General features: G+C 46.0%; 1 protein-coding gene across 2 annotated transcripts in view; it reads left to right on the top strand.

The window, feature by feature from the left end:
• Window positions 1-15,878: 15,878 nt before the first annotated feature.
• The window catches only part of LOC114051918 (platelet-derived growth factor subunit A-like), a 35,597-nt gene continuing 32,325 nt past the window's right edge, over window positions 15,879-19,150 (top strand). For both annotated transcript variants that reach the window (XM_027874317.1, XM_027874318.1), the window contains exons 1-2: window positions 15,879-16,141; window positions 18,149-18,245. In XM_027874317.1, the coding sequence (XP_027730118.1) occupies window positions 16,079-16,141; window positions 18,149-18,245 (160 nt within the window). In that variant the 5' untranslated portion in view covers window positions 15,879-16,078. The remainder of the gene's footprint in view (window positions 16,142-18,148; window positions 18,246-19,150) is intronic.

Below are 19,150 nucleotides of genomic sequence, written 5' to 3' on the forward strand. Positions count from 1 at the left end.
TTAGAAGGGCTAAAAAGTAGTGGTGGGGGAAAAGGGAGATAGAGCAATCTGGAGAGTGAATTGAGAATGAAATAAAAAAAAAAAATGAAAAGAACCCCTGCTGTCAAGGAGCTTCCTGCAAGCTACTGGAGGGATTCTCTTCCACCTAGAGATAATAGCAAAACTACCCTTGTTTGAAAGCAAAGGGCTCCTGTTGTTAGAATCAGGCCTTCTTCTCTCCATAGCAGAGTGCTATATAAATATGATTGTTATTTTTATAATTATGATTACCCACCTCCTGTTAGTGTTAATGGGAATTGTGGACATTTGTCTAGGGCAGGACTGAAACCTAATGTTTACTAATGGAAAGTTTTTTTCCCCTTCCCTCCCCAGGATTGAATAGCCGTGTACTCTCCATGGGTTTTAATTGCAAACATTTTTTATACCTCCATCAGTGATGAGTGAGAGCCCAGTTTTTGAGCACAGAATTATTTATGATTTGTTGCCTGCCAGGGATGACTGGCTACTTAGGAAGAGCACTCAGGTCTACACTAGAGAGATCAGACTTCAGTAAAAAGCAGACTCCACTTTGAAGACTGTATCCGGCTATTGATTCTCCCCATTGATTTCAGTGGAGAGCCAGCTCTCTGCCAGGGTCAATAGCTGAATTTATTAGTCCAGTATCACACCAAAAAGTGACTGAGTGCTAAATTTGGAAAGGCTGTGGCTAAAATTGACACCCTTACAACCACAGAATGTTAAGATGAGAAGAAATCTGAGTTTCCCTATCTGTAAAATGAGAGGATTGGAATAGATGATTCTTGAGACCCAGAGATTAAATGAGTTACCCAAGGTCACACAGTGTGAAGAAGAACTAGGGTTTGGCTCATTTCAGTATGCACCAAAGACCTTGTTTCATAACAATGTAATAAAATGATTGAAAGACTATGATTGAAGGTTCCTTAAGCATAACATGCCGCAGAACAACAGAATTCTATAGCTGGAAGCAATCTGGAAAAATCATTTGGGCTAGTCCCCTGCCTTCAGGCCAGTGAATTTCTAAACTAGAGGTTGGCAACCTTTCAGAGACTTCTAGCCAAGTCTTCATTTGTTCCTTCCCAGATGAGAGAAGGGTGGAGTAATAGTAGGGGAAGGTTAGGTCTTCTGTCTTTAAGAATAAAAGAATACCCTTTAAAAATATACATACCCCTGGGAGTGAGCAAAGGTGAATCATCCTTTAGCCTAGGTTAGTTGATTGCCAAAAGAGAGAAAGAATTTGGGAGGCGCCTGAGATAAAGGGTGCTGACTGGGGAGATAGAAGGCTGCCAAAGACGATGCTTGCCTTCAGAATTTTGTTAAGAGCAGGCTCCTTCGGGATACTTAGAATTGGCACATATCACCATTGGCACCATTTGGTACACATCATCATCCAGGCCTGATTGTTGTCTTTTCTGTTCCTGAAGAGAGGCAGTCAAGTGTAGTGAAAAAACCTGGAAGCATTGGAAGGAACCTGGGTTCAAATCTTGACTTTACCATTTACTATCTGAGTGACTGTAGAACATAAGCACCTTGAGGGCAGGGACTGTGTTTTGTTTTGTCTTTGAATGTAAAATACCTGTCATGGTGCCTTGGACATATTAGGCCCTTAATAGATGCTTGTTGGATTGGACTGGATATAAGACAAGTATTTTAGCTTTTCTGAAACCCAGTTTTCTCGTCTTTAGAAGGTGGAGAACATAATACTTGCACTATGGAACTTTAATGTGGGCATTTTTAAAAAGTGCTTTGCTTACATAGAGCTATATAAATGAATTATGAAGATATCATTCCTTATGAAGATATCAGACAGGAGATTAAGGAGGATTTTGAAAAGAGATGATCTCAAGTATTCTAACTGAGAGGTGGACTGGACTTAGAGTCAGGAAGATGCTGGTTCTAAACCTGCCTCGTGTACCTACCAACTGTCTTACCCTGGGCAAGTCATTTTAACCTCTCTGGGCCTCAGTTTCCTCAGTTGTAAAATGAGGGTGTAAACTCACTAAGGTCCCCCTTCCAGATTTAAATCTATGGTCTTGTAAACCAACCATCAAGTGGCTATTTCCAATGCCACCTTATCTACAAATGAAGTCTTTTCCCTGATTCTCCAGTCCCCAGATGGAAATTCAATTCAACAAGCACCTTTCTATTAAGAACCTACAATGTGTGAGGCTCATACTAGACTCTAGAAAAACAAATACAAAAGCAAAATAGTCCTTGACCTCAAGGACAGCTGGAGGGAGATGGAGGAGGGGAATGCAGCAAGCACACAGAGAAGTCAAAGTAATGACATTAAAAAAAGGCATTAGCATCTACTTTGCCACGCTACCCTAAGGCCTCATCTCCATCATTCCCTCATTTCCATCTGACTTATAGGTAAAACCTTTTATGTTCCCATTAGAATATGAACTCCTTGAGAGCAGGGATCGTCTTACTTTTCTATTTGCTTAGCACAGTACTTTGAACATAACAGTGCTTAATAAATGCTTTATTTAACAAATACTTTGTTGCTGTTGTTCAGTAGTTTCAGTTGCCTGACCCTGTTTGGAATTTTCTTGGCAAAGATACTGGAATAGTTCGCCATTTCCTTCTCCAGCTCATTTTACAGGTGAGGAAACTGAGGCAAGCAGGTTGAAGTAATTTGCCCAGGGCCACACAGGCAATAAGTGTCTTAGCTTAAATTTGAACTCAGGTCTTCCTGACTCCAGGCCTGGTGCTCTATCTATGCTTAATAAATGTTTTATTCAATCATAAAAAGCATTTACAAGGTAGTATAAAGTACAATAGCAACATATTGAGGAGACAGCTAGGTGGCTCAGTCCATAGAGTGTTGGTCCTAGAGTCAGGAAGACCTGAGTTCATATACGACCTCAGACACTTACTAGCTGTGTGACCTTGGGCAAATCACTTAATCCACTGGAGAAGGAAATGGCAAACTACTCCAGTATCTTTGCCAAGAAAACCCATGGACCATTTCGTCCCCATGTCCATGGGGTCATAAAGAGCGGGACACAACTGAACAACGACAAAAGCAATGTATCAAAACAATTTCAAGAGCTAGATAGCTCTAACCCCTAACAGCAAGCACATTGCTAAGGCAAAAGGAGATGGAAGAAGGAATGTGATAGAGAGGAAGTAGCTAGTGGTCTAGACTGACTCTAAATGAGAAAAGCTGTTTCCTCTCTAATTCTCATGTAATGCTTTTTACCTTCCTCAGACTATTATCACATTTGTCTCCTCCCTGATAGACTGTGGGTTTCATGAGGACGGGGATATTTTATTTTTCTCTTTTTCACTTGATATTGTTTCTTCGTACATAGTAGTTGCTGATAAATGGCTGTTGAATGAATAAATGAGCGCCCAGGTCTAATGTAAATAAGTAAATAGATAAATAAAGTATACAGGTAAGTAAGAAGCCATGAGCATGACGAGAAATATTAATTTCTGTAACTTGAGAAAATGGTGCAAGTTGGAGCCATTTTTGAAGACTTCTCTGGCCACACTAACCTGTAATGATCTATCTTTCCCATGTTATTTGGCACTGAGCTTGGCACTGTCTGGTATTGGTAGTTAACACTGGAGTTACATAGAGAACCGTCTTTGGAGTCAGTTCCATTATACCTAAAGTGCCCCTTCTCATCTTGAGTGCTGAGTTTGGTTGCATTATGCAAAAATCCCCATAGTTGGGATTTTGCATTATGTAACCTAATTTAGTGTCCCAAAAGAAGGACAGGAAGGGAATCTTTATTATCTGTTTCCCTAACTGTAAAATTGCAGGGGTTTTACCTGGGGAATCCTAGGCCTTACCCAGCTTTGAGGCAATATTAGGTAAAATCAAATCACATTAACATGAATGTGTATGAGCATGTGTACACACATGTGCTGTCTCCCCCACCAGGCTATAATCTACAAAAGAACAGGGACCACATCTTTGACTTCTCTGCATCCCTACATTGTCTATATTTAGATACTGTTGTTGTTTTTCAGTCCTGTGACCCCATTTGGGGTTTTCTTAGTAGTATGTCATTTCCTTCTCCAGTGCATTTTACAGATGAGAAAACTGAAGCAAAAAAGGTAGTGACTTGCTAGAAGAGAACTCAGGTCATCTAGTCTGACTCCCTAACTTTAAAGATGAAGACAATGAAGCTTATAAAGTTACTCGATTTGACTGAGGTCACACAGGTAATAAGCATCAGAGGCAAGATTTGAACTCAGGTCCTCTGATTTTGTCACAGTGGATAGAGGGCTGAGCCTGGAGTCAGGAAGACTCATCTTCCTGAGTTCAAATCTGGCCTCAGATTCTTACTAGCTATGTGACCCTGAGCAAATCACTTCTTTCTGTTTTCCTCAGTTTCCTCATCTGTAAAATAAGCTGGAGAAGGAAATGGCAAACCACTCCAGTATCTTTGCCAAGAAAATCCCAAATGGGGTGATGGACAGTCAGACACAACTGAAAAATGACCGAACAGAATATTCATAAACTTAGAACTAAATGGCATGTTGGAGAAGATGTGGTTAATTCAAACTGAGCGTCCAGAGACATAGAGATAGAAGAAATAACTCACCCAAGGTAACATAGCTTGCTAGTGGTCAAGCCAGGGTTAGAACCCAGGTTTTCTGACTGTTGGTGTAATGTCAGAGAGATTAGAAGCTAACAGGCAGTGTCTCTGTGGGGTTTAGATTCTGTTTTTTAGGCTAAACTCATAGTTCTTCCCTCTGCCACTGTAGTTAAACGTTGGCTGTCCAATATTCCTGCCAATTTTTTTATTATTGTGGTTTCAAGTTTATCTATCACTTCCTATTTGTAGCTGATGTTATGCCTTAGTCCTATTTTACAGACAAAGAAAGAGAAGACAGAGTTATGAATGACTTCTGGAAGGAATGAGCAAGGCCTTCCATAAGGGTAGGAATATAAAACAATCTCAGAGGACAATGACTTGTTGGCTCATTGGTTGATGAAGAAATCTGTATTTTTTTTTCTGTAGCAGGAGAGCAATGGTCCCAAACCCTTGAAAACTTTGTCTAATATTGGGGATATTTTTGCAATTTCCTTAATGGCAGACCTAGCCCTCACATTTTTTCTTGCCTTTCCTAATTTTATGATGTTGTGTAACAGACAGAGACCTGCACTTGGAATAAGAAAGAATGGAGTTGAAATTTAGCCTCAGACAAGGGTAGTGTGACCCATAACTGTAGTGAGCATCAATTTTCCCATCAATAAAATGGGGATAACACTGGAACCTGCCTCATAGGGTTGTTCTGAGGCTCAAATGAAATAATGTATATGTCTGCTTTTAGACCTATTAGTCAGTTATTACTAGAGCTGCCAATTCTTCTTACCCACTCAAATTAAAACTGGGAATGAGACTAGGTTGAGTCAGAGTTGAGACCCAGCTGTCTGGTATATCACGGAGATGTGGGTGGGAGAGACTTGATTTTACTTAACACTGCCTGAGAAACTGGATAAGGTCTAGATTCTTCTTCATTTTACAGTTAGGGAATAGTTGAGATTTTGCATAATGTAATCAAATTCAGCATCCCAAAAGAAGGGAGGTAAAGGGATTAGTATGTACATAGTATCTAATATGTGCCAAACATTATGCTAAGTACTTGATAAATATTATCTTATTTGAACTTCAAAACAATTCAAGGTAAGCACTATTATAATCCCCATTTTACAGTTGAGGAAACCAAGGCAAACAGAGGTTGAGTAACTTGCTAGGGCCGCACAGCTAGTAAGTGTCTGAGGCTGAATTTGAACTCAAGTCTTCCTAACTTCAGAGCTTTATCCACTGGAATAGTGGATAGAGAGATGACTTTGGAATCAGGAAGCCCTGGGTTCAAGTTTACCCTTTGATGCATGCTATCCAGGTCACTCTGGGTGCTTTGCAGACTTTAAAGTGATCTAGTAATGCTAGTGATGATGATGATACGGCAACTCAGTGCCCCTGGCAACTATGTAAGTTGCAGAAAACTTGCCAGATTTGCTTAGGTAGAGAGAGTTTCCTCACTAGGAGTTCCCCACATGAATGGACTCATAGGTCCATACCTATAGACCCCCAACCAACAACAACAGCAAAAGCAAAGATGGCCCTTACACATGACCCCACGGAAAGGCAATGGACAGAGCCAAGAGCAGACTCCACATGCATCGCATTTTAGTTCGTTTCACCATTTTGGAGAAGCAGTGTGGTATTAGCAGAAAGAGATTTGGATCTGGAGTCAGAAGACATGGGCTCCTTCCTATGTGACCCCAGATAAGTCACTATATCTCAGTTTCCTCCTCTGTAAATTAAGGGGGGGTTTGGACATTGTAATTTCCTAGGAATTACCCTAGGGAACTACTGCTTATGACTGGGGGCACTCCTGATCACTCCACCTTATCTCTCTCCCCTGAACTCATGGAGTACTTTGTGTTGGTATTACTCTGGCACTTTTTCCAGTCTCTTGGAATCTTAGTTGTAGACATATGTGCCACCTTTGGCTATCCAAAACTGTCTAGCTAGATTTCATGCTGCAGCAGGGTGGAGACCATGACTAACCACGTCTCCCTATCTCCCAAATTCCCTAACACCTTGCTTTGTACACCATAAATATTCAATAAGTGTTTGGTCTCAATATGTCCATTTAATTTAATAATGACACTCACAGTGGAGCTTTAACAGATCAAATTTGCTTGGGAAGACGTAGTTTACCACCCTGGTTTAGTTTGATATTGTCTGGCTTTCTCTTTCCTTGTTTGACTGTTTCTGTCTCTGTCTCTGTCTCTCTCTCTCTGTAATGAATTTGTGTGGATCTCAACAAACTTCTTTCCCATCCTGTGGAAGGCTACTGGGTAACAACTGCTGATTCCAAACCCATTAAGGAAGCAGCAATCCGTCACCATAAACATGCTGGCTTCAAACCCAGGCTGGGAACAGGTTATATTTTGGGCCAAAGTGCTTATTTAAGAGGAATGTAATTTCCTTACATCAACTTTCAGGCCAGGGGACCCTGGTTGGCTTCTGGAAGCAAGAGCTAGGAAATACCCATATGTCATGGAGAAAGTGGAATGGACAGTTCTCTCACCAGCCAGGAAAAAAAATGTAGGAGGGCTGTATCTGTCCTTAAACACATTTGCCCTTCTCAAATTAGCACCGTGTCCCAGGAGGACATGAATCATAGAACCAAAGAACATTAGAGCCGGAAGGGGATCTAATCCACCTCCTCTTCCCATTTTACAGGTGAGACTTGAAATAGATTTTCAAAAAGTCTTGCCCTTCTAGTCTGGTTCCTGACCTTAGTGTATTTTCTTTCTTTCTCTCTTCCTACCCCTCCCCCCTCCTGCCCCCCACCTTTTTTTTTGGAGAGTGAATTTCCCTGGCTCACCTGGTCTGGAAATGCAGTGGTCATGTACAGGCCCAACCCCACTACTGATTGGCATGGGAGCTTTAACCTGCTCCATTTGTTTTCCAGCTTGGACCAACTCACCCTTTCTTAGGCAGCCACTGGTGGTCCTCTGCTCCTGGAGGCTCACCCATATTAGTTAGTAGCAGATATCCAATTGGCTTTGGGCTTATTACAGCTCAGAATTTCTGAATTCAAGTGGTCTACTAGCCTAGGCTTCCTCAGCAGTAGGGATTACAGAGATGGGCCATCTAGCTCCCAGAATATATACATATGTATATATATATATATATATATGTGTGTGTGTGTGTGTGTGTGTGTGTGTGTGTGTGTGTATATTAATGAGCTTTTATTTTTCAATACATTATCAGTGGCCTAGGAGAGACTATGTGCTAGGCTGCAAGTTCAGTTACTGATTGATCCTTATAGTCAGCGAATCAGTCTCTAATCAAAATTAGAAAACCTGAAGGTGAGGTGTACTGCTGTCCCAAATAAGAACAAGGGAGATCCTAAGATCATACTTCCATTGTTCGTTTTAGAGAGGAGGAAACAGAGCTGAAGTGATTTGACCTCAAGTTTACAAAATCTTCTGTTAAATTTGTGGTAATGACAGAGCTTATTTCATAAGGTAGTAGGCTTAGAGGTGGAAGAGACTTTGAGAGGCCACCTAGCTCAGGGCATTCATTTTCCAGATGAGAAAACTGAGGTGACTTGTCTAAGGTCACATAGGTGGCAAATGATAGAGGTAAGATTTGAAACTTGGTGCTGTGACTCCAAACCCAATATTCTTTTCACTGTATCAAGATGTCTTCTTGGCTCTGTTTTTTCAACTATAAAATGGGAAGAGGAGATGGGTTATATTACCTTGGACTCTAATTTTTCTTGATTCTATTGACAGTGTCAAGATAACAAATAACTTGGATCTCCTTATTTCTGGTCATTGGTTTTTTCCAACAGATGATGAACTTCCTTTATCTTTCCGGCCCTTCCCCCAGTCCTGGATATTGGCACACTGCCATGTGCCACTTTCTCCCAATTATTTATCCTTGTCATCTCCTTTCCTCCATGGATGAAATTAATTCTCCTTATTTCTGCAGTACAAGCTTTGATTTGACTTGACTGGAGTTTTTAGATTGCCATTGAACAGCACGGAATTATTTTTATTTTTAAGAGACATTAAAAATCTGTTAGGCTAGGAGGGAAAGCCATATCATGCATTTGGTAGCTTGTTTTTATAATGATTCCTGTTGTGGTGTGTCTATTTCATACCATCTGGACCCAAAACCACAGGATGACTAAGTGTTATTTTTCTTCTCCTTAGATATCACTAATGTCTTAGTCTTTAGGTTAAGTAACAACTGTTGAAGAAGGATCCTTGCCCCTTAACGTATTCAAAACCCTTCCATATTCATTTTAGAGTTTCTGCCACCTGTAATGTCCTTCTCTTCCTCATACAGCTGTACAAGTCCTGTCCATCCTTTTAAGTCCTGATCAAAATGATCATCTCACCTTCACAAATCCTTCCTGGCCTAAAATTATCTCCTGTCCTCTGAGATCCTGTAGTACTAATAGTAAGGCTTAACATTGTATGGAGCAAAACATAAGGCAGCACAGATCTGCTACATGTATATATGCCAGGGAACATTAGGTCGCCAAATAGATTGTAAGGTCCTTAAGAGCAGAGTTCCAGTCTGAAGCTTCCTTGTGTTTCCCTGGGTGTCCATCAATCAATCAACAAGTATTTGCTAGCTCTTACCAAGTGCCAGGCTGGATATTGTGGATACAGAGACAAAAACAAACAAAAATCAACTCCTGCCCTCAAGGAGCTTACAATCTTGATGAGGGCAAAGAACAGATGTACATAAGTATATAGAGAATATGTAGGAAGTAAATACTAGATAGGGGGAAGTAGGGGAATCCCTAAGGCTTAATAAAGAGGTGGAATTTGATTTGAGCTTTATAGAAGTTAAAGATTTTAAGAGATGAAAGTAAGGAGTGCACACAAGGACTATTTCTACAAATTCATTCTCTTGCTGGTCCCCTCTCCCTTTGGAAGAAATAAGCTGAATAATTTGCATAAGGTCACAGGTCACATCATCTGGTGCTGGTTATCTGAGTGCTGAAGGGCTCCACTATTCAGGAATGGACAGAGAAAGACTAAGAATGTCGTTGGGGGTGGGAGTGAATATTCAGATGAATGCAGCACCTGTTTTCATTTGGAACTTATTTTCATTAGGTGTAAAGGTTTATTTTAGGGTAGTGAGGGGAAGGTGGGGCCAGCCAGAATTAATGTGAAATTTGCCCTGGGGAAGAGAAAGAGGGGGTGTGGGAGAGCAACCTGTTTTCACCATAGGGTGTTAAAGAGAATGGCCTGCTCTTCTCTCCCCCATCTTCAACTCTCCCCCTAAGTAGGAACTGGAGCTCACCACTGGAGGCCCTCCACACCTTTTCATCTCCTCTTCAGCCCGGTCTTCCCCTAGAGGGGAGAGCCTTTGCCCTCTTGCCCCTCAGGAAACAATTCCTGCTCCCTCAGAGCTCTGGAGGAGACTTCCCCCCTAACTTATCTTCAATTCTGGGGGAGACACCAACTGGAAAGTCTTGATCCACACTGCTGATAAGACTAATAATGATAGTATAATTAACACTTGGAGAAAGCACGTTTGATCTTCAAGGAGCTGTTTATCAAGTGAACCAAGGCTACTTTCCCATTAATTGCCCAGAACTAAGAAATACTTGTCCAAAGATAAAGGAAAAATGTTGTGTCTAGTCATTACAAATTGTTCAGAATCTTCTTCAGTTTCTTGACCTCTTTGACTAGAAATGGATTTTTTAAGCATAAAAATGGCCTTGTCCTAGAAATCCCAAGCTCCAGGTTTACTGGATGTTACAGGTGTCCTGTAAGTTTACAATTATATTCTTCATCCCCACTCTAATTGTTGAACCCCAAACTTTAATATTGTGAGATACCACAGCCTTCTCCTTTAACTCTATGTTCCTTCTCCTTCCTCTTCTCAAAATCTATCATGGTTAGTGCCATGTCAGAGTTTTTGCAAGCTACTTCTCCCCCTCCCCCCTTGGAGGCTCTGCTGGGAAACTTGGGGATATAATAGTCATCATTCTGATGGGCTGACTTCCCATAGTAGACCTATTTATAGCATCTGACTCACCTTAATTATGGGGAAATTGGCGTGTTGCTACATGCTAGGAGCATAAAATGTATCCTGGGTGCTTTCAAGGATCCAAATGGAGCTCTGGGTCTTTGAGAGGAACTAATCCCTGGAGCTGTCTCCCGCCTCTCTCACTAGCCCAAGACCTGCCATTTCATTTGCATCCAGAGCACAATGCTTTGTGCCTTTTATTGGCGTATAACCTTTGCCACATAAACCTCGGTCCTCCAATAAATTCCTTGTTTTATTCAACAGCAATTTGTAATCTTCGTGCTGAATAATAATAAGATAATCTTCCCCTCTTCCCAAGAAACCCCATTTTTTCCCCCAGAAAGAGCATTACAAACTCCAGTTTCCCTTTAGCAGGTTTTAAAAGTCCCTCAACTCCCCAGCATATTTCTCTCTGACACTGCACTCCACCCCAGCTTCGCTAATCCTTCCCTCCCCTTTCCCCCCACCCCCTTATTGGATATTTGGGGCTAGCATTATCATGTAGAGGCCTGGAAGGTATGTGTTGGGGTAGGAGTGAGAATAGGGAAGAGGTAGGAGCCTCTCTCCCATTCAAACAAAGCCCAGGTGTCGCCCAGCTTTGTTTCCGGGCTTTCGAAGTGCCCACTCTTTCACTCTAAAATTGTGTTTCACTCTAAGTTGCTAGAGGAACAAATCCGAAGGCGCTAGCCTCCTAGCAAAAGCTACGGATCCCTGGGCCACTCCTCCTCGGACTCAAATATATTTAGCTTCATTATCAAATATTTGCACTGAACCATCTGAGCCTCCTAATAGCGGCTTGAAATGTAACTTGACTCCAGAGGAGAAATGCACATATGACCACATCAATTACCATAGATTAATAGACTGGGGTAGAGTAGAACTTTGGTGCACAAAATAGATTCAACCCAAGCAGAAAAGTCTGCCGGCTTCTCAAATAGCATTTTAGGGAGTTAGAAATTTCCCTCCCCATGTCGTACCCAGCTCTTTTTCGAAGAGTCCGGGTCTTGATAGAACCCCACCACAGTCAGTTTTTAATTATTCTAAGATCTGAGTTTTGCCTGGAGGTGAGGAGAGCCCGAGGAGGTCTAGGGTGAAGTGAAGAATCCTTAACTGGGTCTTTTTATCACACAGGTGTTTTGAAGGATAAACCAAGGTGAGAATTGGAAGATACCTGGTAGATAAATATCAGATATTAAGCGCCTTTAGCTGCCACGGGAAAGTGACGGGCGTGGGGGGTGGAGAGGAAGGGAAGGAAGATCTGGTTCTTAATTAATTGAAAGCTCGAATCTCCGAGGCTAAATCAGGTGGCAGGATCCTGGGGCTAAATAAAATTCCAGTCCCTTCGGGGTACTTCTTTTCCCTTCCTCTCCTCTAGTTCTTCCAAGAGCTCCTCTGGAGAACCAATGCAATTCCTTCTTGCAAGGTACGGGGGCTTCTGCACCTCTGAGCTAAGGCACCGCGGTCCCTGAGCCTTTCCCTGAAGCAACACTGGAGGGACCCACATTGTTGAGAGAAGTTTTTTACAACCTCGCACAGAGCTCTATCGCTGTTGTTGTTATTACTATGACAACGTGGACCGTGGTTTTATTTTTAATCGCTAGCCAATGATTAAAACTGGCTCAGGCATTTTTAAAAAATGCAGCTATCACTTTCCACCTCGGTGTGATATCACTTTGTGCCCTCTCTCCACCCAGGCCACCCCCATCCCCTCGGGGTTGGAGAGCTTAAACCCCCCTCCCATTTGGGTATCATTGGAAGAGGATGAGCCTCTAAAGGTTACCCCCTCCTTATCATAAAACATTTGGAAATGCTTGCTCACTGGATGAAATGTTTTCCATCCTAAAAAAGGCCTTTCTTTTAAGTGCTTCCAAGTCTTTTAAAGTTTTTCTCCCTCCTCTCTCTCTCCCCCTCTCTCCAGACCACCCTGAGAGTATCTATTACATCACGGGAGTTCTGCGACTGCCTCCCTCCACCCCCCTTGAAAAATCTACTTCTGTTTGGACCGGGGTGTTGTTGGTGACAGGAGAGGGAAGGGGGAGTTAGACACACAGAAAGAGAGAAAGATACAGAAAGACAGAGAAAAGATAGATACACACGGAGACAGAGGTAGAGAGAGACAGGTAAAGAAATAAAAAAATAAGAGTGAAAAAGGACCCTTAGCCAGTACGGGTTGTTCCTCTCTAAAGCATGCTTCAGTCTATAGCCCAGCAGAAAGACGAAGAAAAATGCCTTCAAGGGCCTGTCTTTTGAAATGCGGGAAAATGGGCCAACCGGGAGGCCCGGGAGATGAAAGGCCCTGGGGCTGGTAGGTTGCGCCTTTACTGCCCATTGTCTAGCTAAGCGATGGTTATCGCTCTCTGGGTTGGGTAAAGGGAGTTAATCCACTTAAATACTGTTGGATTCTCTGTGGAGCAAAATTCTTCGCGCTGCTATTAAGGTGCATTTCTTTCCCCCAGTCAAGGGGGTCTCCATTTAAATTACAATGAGTTCAATGGACTGAGATCTCGGGTGGGGGTCGCCCGACCGGCTCCCAGTATAGACTTCAGTACGGTAGAATGGACTTTTAAAAATAATTCCTTTTGGGAACGCCAGAAGCAGCTCAGCAGCGCCCAGGTTTGAGTATTCTGTAGGGCACGTAACTGCACCCTTCTCTCTGTTCCCTGCCCCCTCCCACCTCAATAGCAGGTTCTTTTCTCCTCCCCTGGATCAAATATTAGTGTTTTAATGGGTGAGTTCAAATGTGAATAATTGGGGACGACCGTTGATATAAACTTCGAGGTGTCTGGTTCTGCCCCAGCCCCACGCCGAAATCATATACAGGAAGGGAGGAATCTACTCCAGTTCCAGGTTAATATGTAATATATTAAACTCCAGGGAGGAGGGAAGCAGTGGGGGCCAAGGAGTCCACCAGGGCTTTGACTTTGAACTCCCCAAGCTGAAGAGGTGTGGGTCTCCGAAACTGCTCCCACCTAAAGCTTCTTCCTCTTCCCCAAGGCTCATCTGCCAAGCTGCGCCGGTGGCTCTGGGCCTAGGCAGCTTGGGGGTACTGGGGCTACTGACAGCGCCACCCCGGATCTCTCTGCTCCTCTCAGATCCCAGATTAATCGATACAGGAGTTCCTGTCTCCGGCGTCCACCTCCCTGCCCGCCACCTTCTCCCCCATCAAGTTTTCTAACTGATAACATGGGTGGAACTGACGCCCTAATGCTGCCTGTGTTCCCCGAAGGGAAAGCGGGGACAGTGCGGTGTAGACAGGCCCAGGAGGCTGGAGGACAGTCCCCTCCCTACCGGGCTGGACCCCAGGGCGGCGGCTGGCCTGGCGCAGAGCTGGCTGCTAGCATCAAAGGCTAGAGCTGCCCGACCTGGCGCGCTGCCTGACGCTCCCCACCATTCTCAGCCCCTGCAGACAGTTTCTCACATCCTGAAAATTGGGGCGGGGGGCGGGGAGGAACACTATATGGACTATAGTCTACGGGTAGGGGTGGAATATGTGTGTGTGCCTTTGGAAGGGAGGGGTTTCGCCCCATTCACTTTATCCTCAGATTTCTGATGGGGGGCGAGTAGGGAAGGGTCAGCCATCCGCTGCAGCCTCATCTCACCCCACTATCCCCTTTGCGCACTGCGCTGAGAACGCAAACGCAGCTGCACGGATACTGAGGCTAGATACCTCTCTCGGATTCTTCAGAGTAGCGTACATGCGTGTATATGTGTGCATACGTGAAATTATACATGGGGGAGGGGTTGTGAAGGATGGGGCCAGCTGATAATAATGGCGCAGGTTTCTGTATTTTAGGAGGCAAGGCGGAGTGAGATTAGAGTGAGTGAAGGATTTTCTTTCTTTCTTTTTTTTTCTTCTTTGCGCAGAAGCTCCCGGCTTTTCAGAAGGCTTTGGCTGAACGCGACAGCGACTGATCTGCTCATTTCCCTTTCCCTCCCCTCCCGGGTGCCGCAGGATTGCGGCTGGTACCAGAGCAGTGGGGAAGGGAAGGGCTGGGGGGGAGGGAGAGGTCAGGAGAACCCCGACTTGGGAAGAAGAGTGTCTCCCTTTCCTCCCGGCACCCCATCTCAACCCTGGCTTCTCGTTCCACTCACCCTCTTTCCTGGGTCCGGCCCCGTTCCCCACTTGCCCCCTTGCCTTTACCCAAAGCCTGGCTGTGCTTTCCTCTCTCTCTCTCTCTCTCTCTCTCTCTCTCTCTCTCTCTCTTTCTCTTTCTCTCTGCTTTGCAGCAGTGACCGCTGCACTGCTGGAGCCTGGGTTGCAAGACTGAATGCACTGCCGCAGCAGGAAACCAACCCCCACTACTTGTTGGTGGTTTGGTGCCTGGAATACTATAGGGAAGGGAAGGCTAGTTGAGGGAGGGAGTGAGGGAGGGGAGAAGGAAGGGGGTGGGGTAAGAAAAGTAGGGGAGGGGAGGGGAGGCGGTGCATCGAGAGGGAGGGTGCCAATGGTATAACCACCTCCTCTGTAGCTTGCCCGATTTCACACACTCGCCTAGGCGCGGAGCAAACACAACCTCCGGAGACCTCTCCAGGAGTTTACCACTACCCTCCCTTTCTGGAAAAAAAATTTTTTTTCCTGTCTGATCCAGTCTAGCCCCAGGGATTTAAAACCTTTTTCTCTTTTTGGCCAACGGGGAGGAGGAGAAGGAGGTGGACTTAAAACGGGCAGCGAAGGCTGCCATCTGGCGCTGCCCTTTTTCCCTCGGCGCTGTCTGTATTTCCCCACCTCAAGCTGAAAGGGGAGGGAGGCAAGAGGAGGAGGACCAAGAGAAGGAGGAGGAGAAGTGAGGGGGACGTTGTGGGGTGGTGGTGTGGGAAAACGGGCATCCAGCGAGCAGGTCCCAGGCAGAGGCCAGCCCCGGCTGTTGGTAGACTGGCTGGGGGAGAGTCCGGAGCGTTTCGGAATACAGCCCAGCCCCAGCGCAGAGCTGCGGTGTTTCGGGCGGGGAGGGGAATTGCTTAGGGGGCTTTTCATCGTCTCTGCAAGTCGGAGGCGGGGAGTGTATAGTGGGGGGAGGAAGAAGGAAGGAGCTGGCGAACCCCGGCTCAAGCAGACAGGTGATGGGCGTTTCGGCCGCCGCGGCGGCGGTGGTACTCCGGTTCCATTCCTTGGGTTTCACTCTGGTCTGATCTAAGCAAATATGCAGAAGTACCGGCTGGTCTGCTCTTAAAGCCAAAAAAAGCAGAGCTAGGGAGAGAGGGAGTGAGAGAGACGGCTGCAGCCCCAGATCCGGGAGCTACAAAAAATATATATAATAATAAACCCAACCCCCCTTTCCTCCTCCCCTCCACCAGTTCCCCCACCCCCCCACCCCAGCGGCCGAGGAGGATCCCGGAGCGGCGCACACACACTCGCTCACACACACGCGCGCGCACACACACACATACACACACGCGCACACACACCAGTGTCTTTCTCCCTGAGGGATGGTACTGAATTTCGCCGCCACTGGAGCCCGGCTGAAGCTCCTACACCGCAGCTCTGCGTTCCCACCGAGTCTAAAGTGCACCCGGACGCGATGAGGACCTGGGTTTGTGTTTTGCTCCTAGGGTTTGGATACCTGTCCTATGCCTTTTCCGAGGTAGGTACCCCCTGCCCCATACCCACCTTCCTTATCCCCCTCGTTGCTTCTCCTGTGCTGCCTCTATTCCCTTTTCCTAGGATTCAGGCACCTGGGGGCGTCTTGGCTGGGGTGGCTAAAGACCCCCCAAACCCTTCTAGGCAGAGATCATTGGCAGGTAGTTGCACTGCATATCTTGCTCTGCAGATATTATTTAAAAATTGTGGTGGTGTATTTTTTTTTCCTCCCCCCAAGCACGTTTTATTCTAGAAGCTCTCAAAGTATTTATTTTTGGTGAGTTTCCAGGATGTCGCGTTGCTTTACATTAAGGGGGGGAAAGCTGGAGGGAAGGATTAAAATGGGTTGTCTGTGGAAAAGAAAAACTTGGGGGGGTCTATAGACAGGAATAAGCAGGCAAGGCTCTTGTCTCTTTCCTGAGAACCCCTAAGCTGCCCCCCCATGTGGGGGAGGGCTGCGGTAACGGGGTGTGAAAGAAAAGGGGTGTGTATAGACTTTGGGGGACGGGGTGTGAGGGGTGCTTGCGGAAGGAGGGTGTGAGAGGAGAAAGCTCTTTTGCCCCGGTTCCCCCACAGGTAGGGGCGGCTGTGGTCGGAGCAGGGTTGGACGAATAGAGGCAGCACCAGGGTAGACGAGCCCTTCGTGCAGGGGCACGGACTCAGTCCCGCCCGGGGCCTGGTTACAGGTGGCTGTTGGAAGCCGGCAAGGGCTGGCTGGGGGCTCGGGTGGCGGGCGCGGCTTTTTCTCCTCGGCTCTGTGCAGCTCCTTCCCAGCCAGAGATTCCCCATTCCACTCCCCTTGGGCCATATGCCCGGAAGAATGACAGGGGCCCTTAGTGGAAGCCTTGTTATTAATGATTTTCCAAAAACCGAAACGTCCTCTTCACTGAAAGCTCCTACGTGGGAATTTTACAATGAATCCCCTAGGGTGACCCTTTTTAAATAAAGGGCTTTGCCGAGGAAAAGAGTAGGTGTGGAGAGTAAGAGCAGGGACCATGGCCTGGTGGGTGCTCCCTTCCCCCCCTTTTTTTTTCCTGGGGGAAGGTAGTGGATATTAACCCCCAACCATCTTGATCGCTTTTATTGGTCAATTTATTTAAGTAAAGCTTGTCAATTCTTCAGGCTCGGCTGGGTTGGTGAGAAGGAGGTGGTTCAGGGGGTGGGATGGGGGTGCTATATGAGAAAAGGTGGGGGTTGGGGTTGGGGCTGGGAGGGGGCGTGGAGATAAGTATGGGGGGGAGATCTCTCCTCTTAGGGTAAGATTAGGGTTTCCAGGGCGAGAAACTTAAACTCTTCTTATTAAAGTGTTAAAAAAAAACAAAACCCTGCCTGTGGCTTTCAGTTACCCATCCGTGACGCATTTCAACTTGATCTTTCTGGATGTCAATTTCTCTATTTTAAACCCTAAACACACTGGGGCCACCGAGACTCTTCAGCCCCCACTGTTCCTTCTGCAACTGACACCCCAGATCGAAGTAGTCAGAGCTGGGGCTTTTGTTCCACATTAAGAGGTGGGGGGTGGTGATGGTGGTGGTGTTTAAAAAGAGTCTGCATTCTGAGGTGGGTGGACCAGTACGAGGGAGGGCCGAAAAGTCCTTTTAATGGGGGTGGGTTATTATACACCTCCTAAGTCCCCTACGTTTCTCTTTCTTTCCTGTTAAAGTAAGCCGGGGTGTAACGCGGTATTAAGATTTAGAGGGGGCGTTCGGCCTGCACAGCCGGTTGCAGGAATTAATGGGCTGCTTGTAAGGGCGCTGTGCATATCCGCTACATGAATTTTCTTTCTTAAAGTGGGTTTAGGCAGTGGGGGAGAACTGAAGGAGAAGGAGAGATAAACAAGTGCCCAGCACAGCCAGACTGAAGAGTAATTCACTGGGCTAGAAGGCTACCACTGCCCAAACACTGGCACGCACACGCCCACAAGCCCCACTGCTTCTAGGTGCCACCCGCTTTGGCGAAGGCTTTCCTAGCCCGGCAGGGCACTCATAAGGTGTTTGGGTCTGATTCCCAGGAAGCCGAAATCCCCCGGGAGGTGATCGAGAGACTGGCTCACAGTGAGATTAACAGCATCCGCGACCTGCAGCGCCTCCTGGAGATAGATTCCGTAGGTAAATTAATTTCTTTTTTTCCTTTGCTCTGCCAGGAAAAAAAAAGGGGGGGGGGGCTTGAGGGAAGGTGGTGAGTGAGGGGGGACTGATCCCCCTCACCCCCAGCTGCGAACACGCGTGTGTTTGCTTATGGCAGGGATTGCACTGCTCTCCCCTGGGTCTCCCAACCGGAGTAGGCAACTCAGACCGAAAGGTCAGAATCCAATCCGGGAGCTATAAAAACATGCCGATGAGTCAGGAGTTTCTTCCCCAATCACTACTTTCTCTCCCAGGCTGCTTGACTTGGGTGACTTGTCTGCCCAGGGTTCCTTCCTCAAAAGGAGGATTGTTTTTTTCTTTAAGGAAAATGTAGTCAGTGTTAATAGAAGTTCAGTTAAATAGAGAAGAATTGATACTCTGGCTTCCGAAGGCTGGTCTTCTCCCTTCAGACCTCGGTAGTGAGGGTTTTTTGGAGGAGAAAGGGGGAGGGTCATAGCACATGCGGGTGATTTCACCCGCCAGCCCCAATCCAGTTCACGGCTTCTCGAGGAGTATTAAGGAAACCGGCCGTCAAAACATGACCCCCCACGCTGGAATTGTAAACTTACGGGCACTCATTCAAAGGGCCAGAAGAGAGTAGTTTTCCCCTCCACTGGGTTTGCAAACACGCTTCTAGAGATGAGATGCCGGCTAGTCAACGACCTCTCTGTGAAACAAATCGCTGGACTGGTCGATTCCTATCGCACATACACCTTGTTTGTTGCTGCAATTCAAGGTGGGGTGGCCTGGGGGTGGGGGAGGGGGTGCAGCCGCTGCGGCGGCGGTGGGGAGTAGTTACCCCTTGTTAAAGTGCTCTTTGTAATCACAGCAAGCTGTTGCCATATTACTGATTGTGGGTCTGGCCTTTGTGGTTTAAACAAATGCAG

Source organism: Vombatus ursinus, unplaced genomic scaffold, assembly GCF_900497805.2.
Source record: "Vombatus ursinus unplaced genomic scaffold, bare-nosed wombat genome assembly UNPS02014807.1, whole genome shotgun sequence".
Classification (NCBI taxonomy): Eukaryota; Metazoa; Chordata; class Mammalia; order Diprotodontia; family Vombatidae; genus Vombatus; species Vombatus ursinus.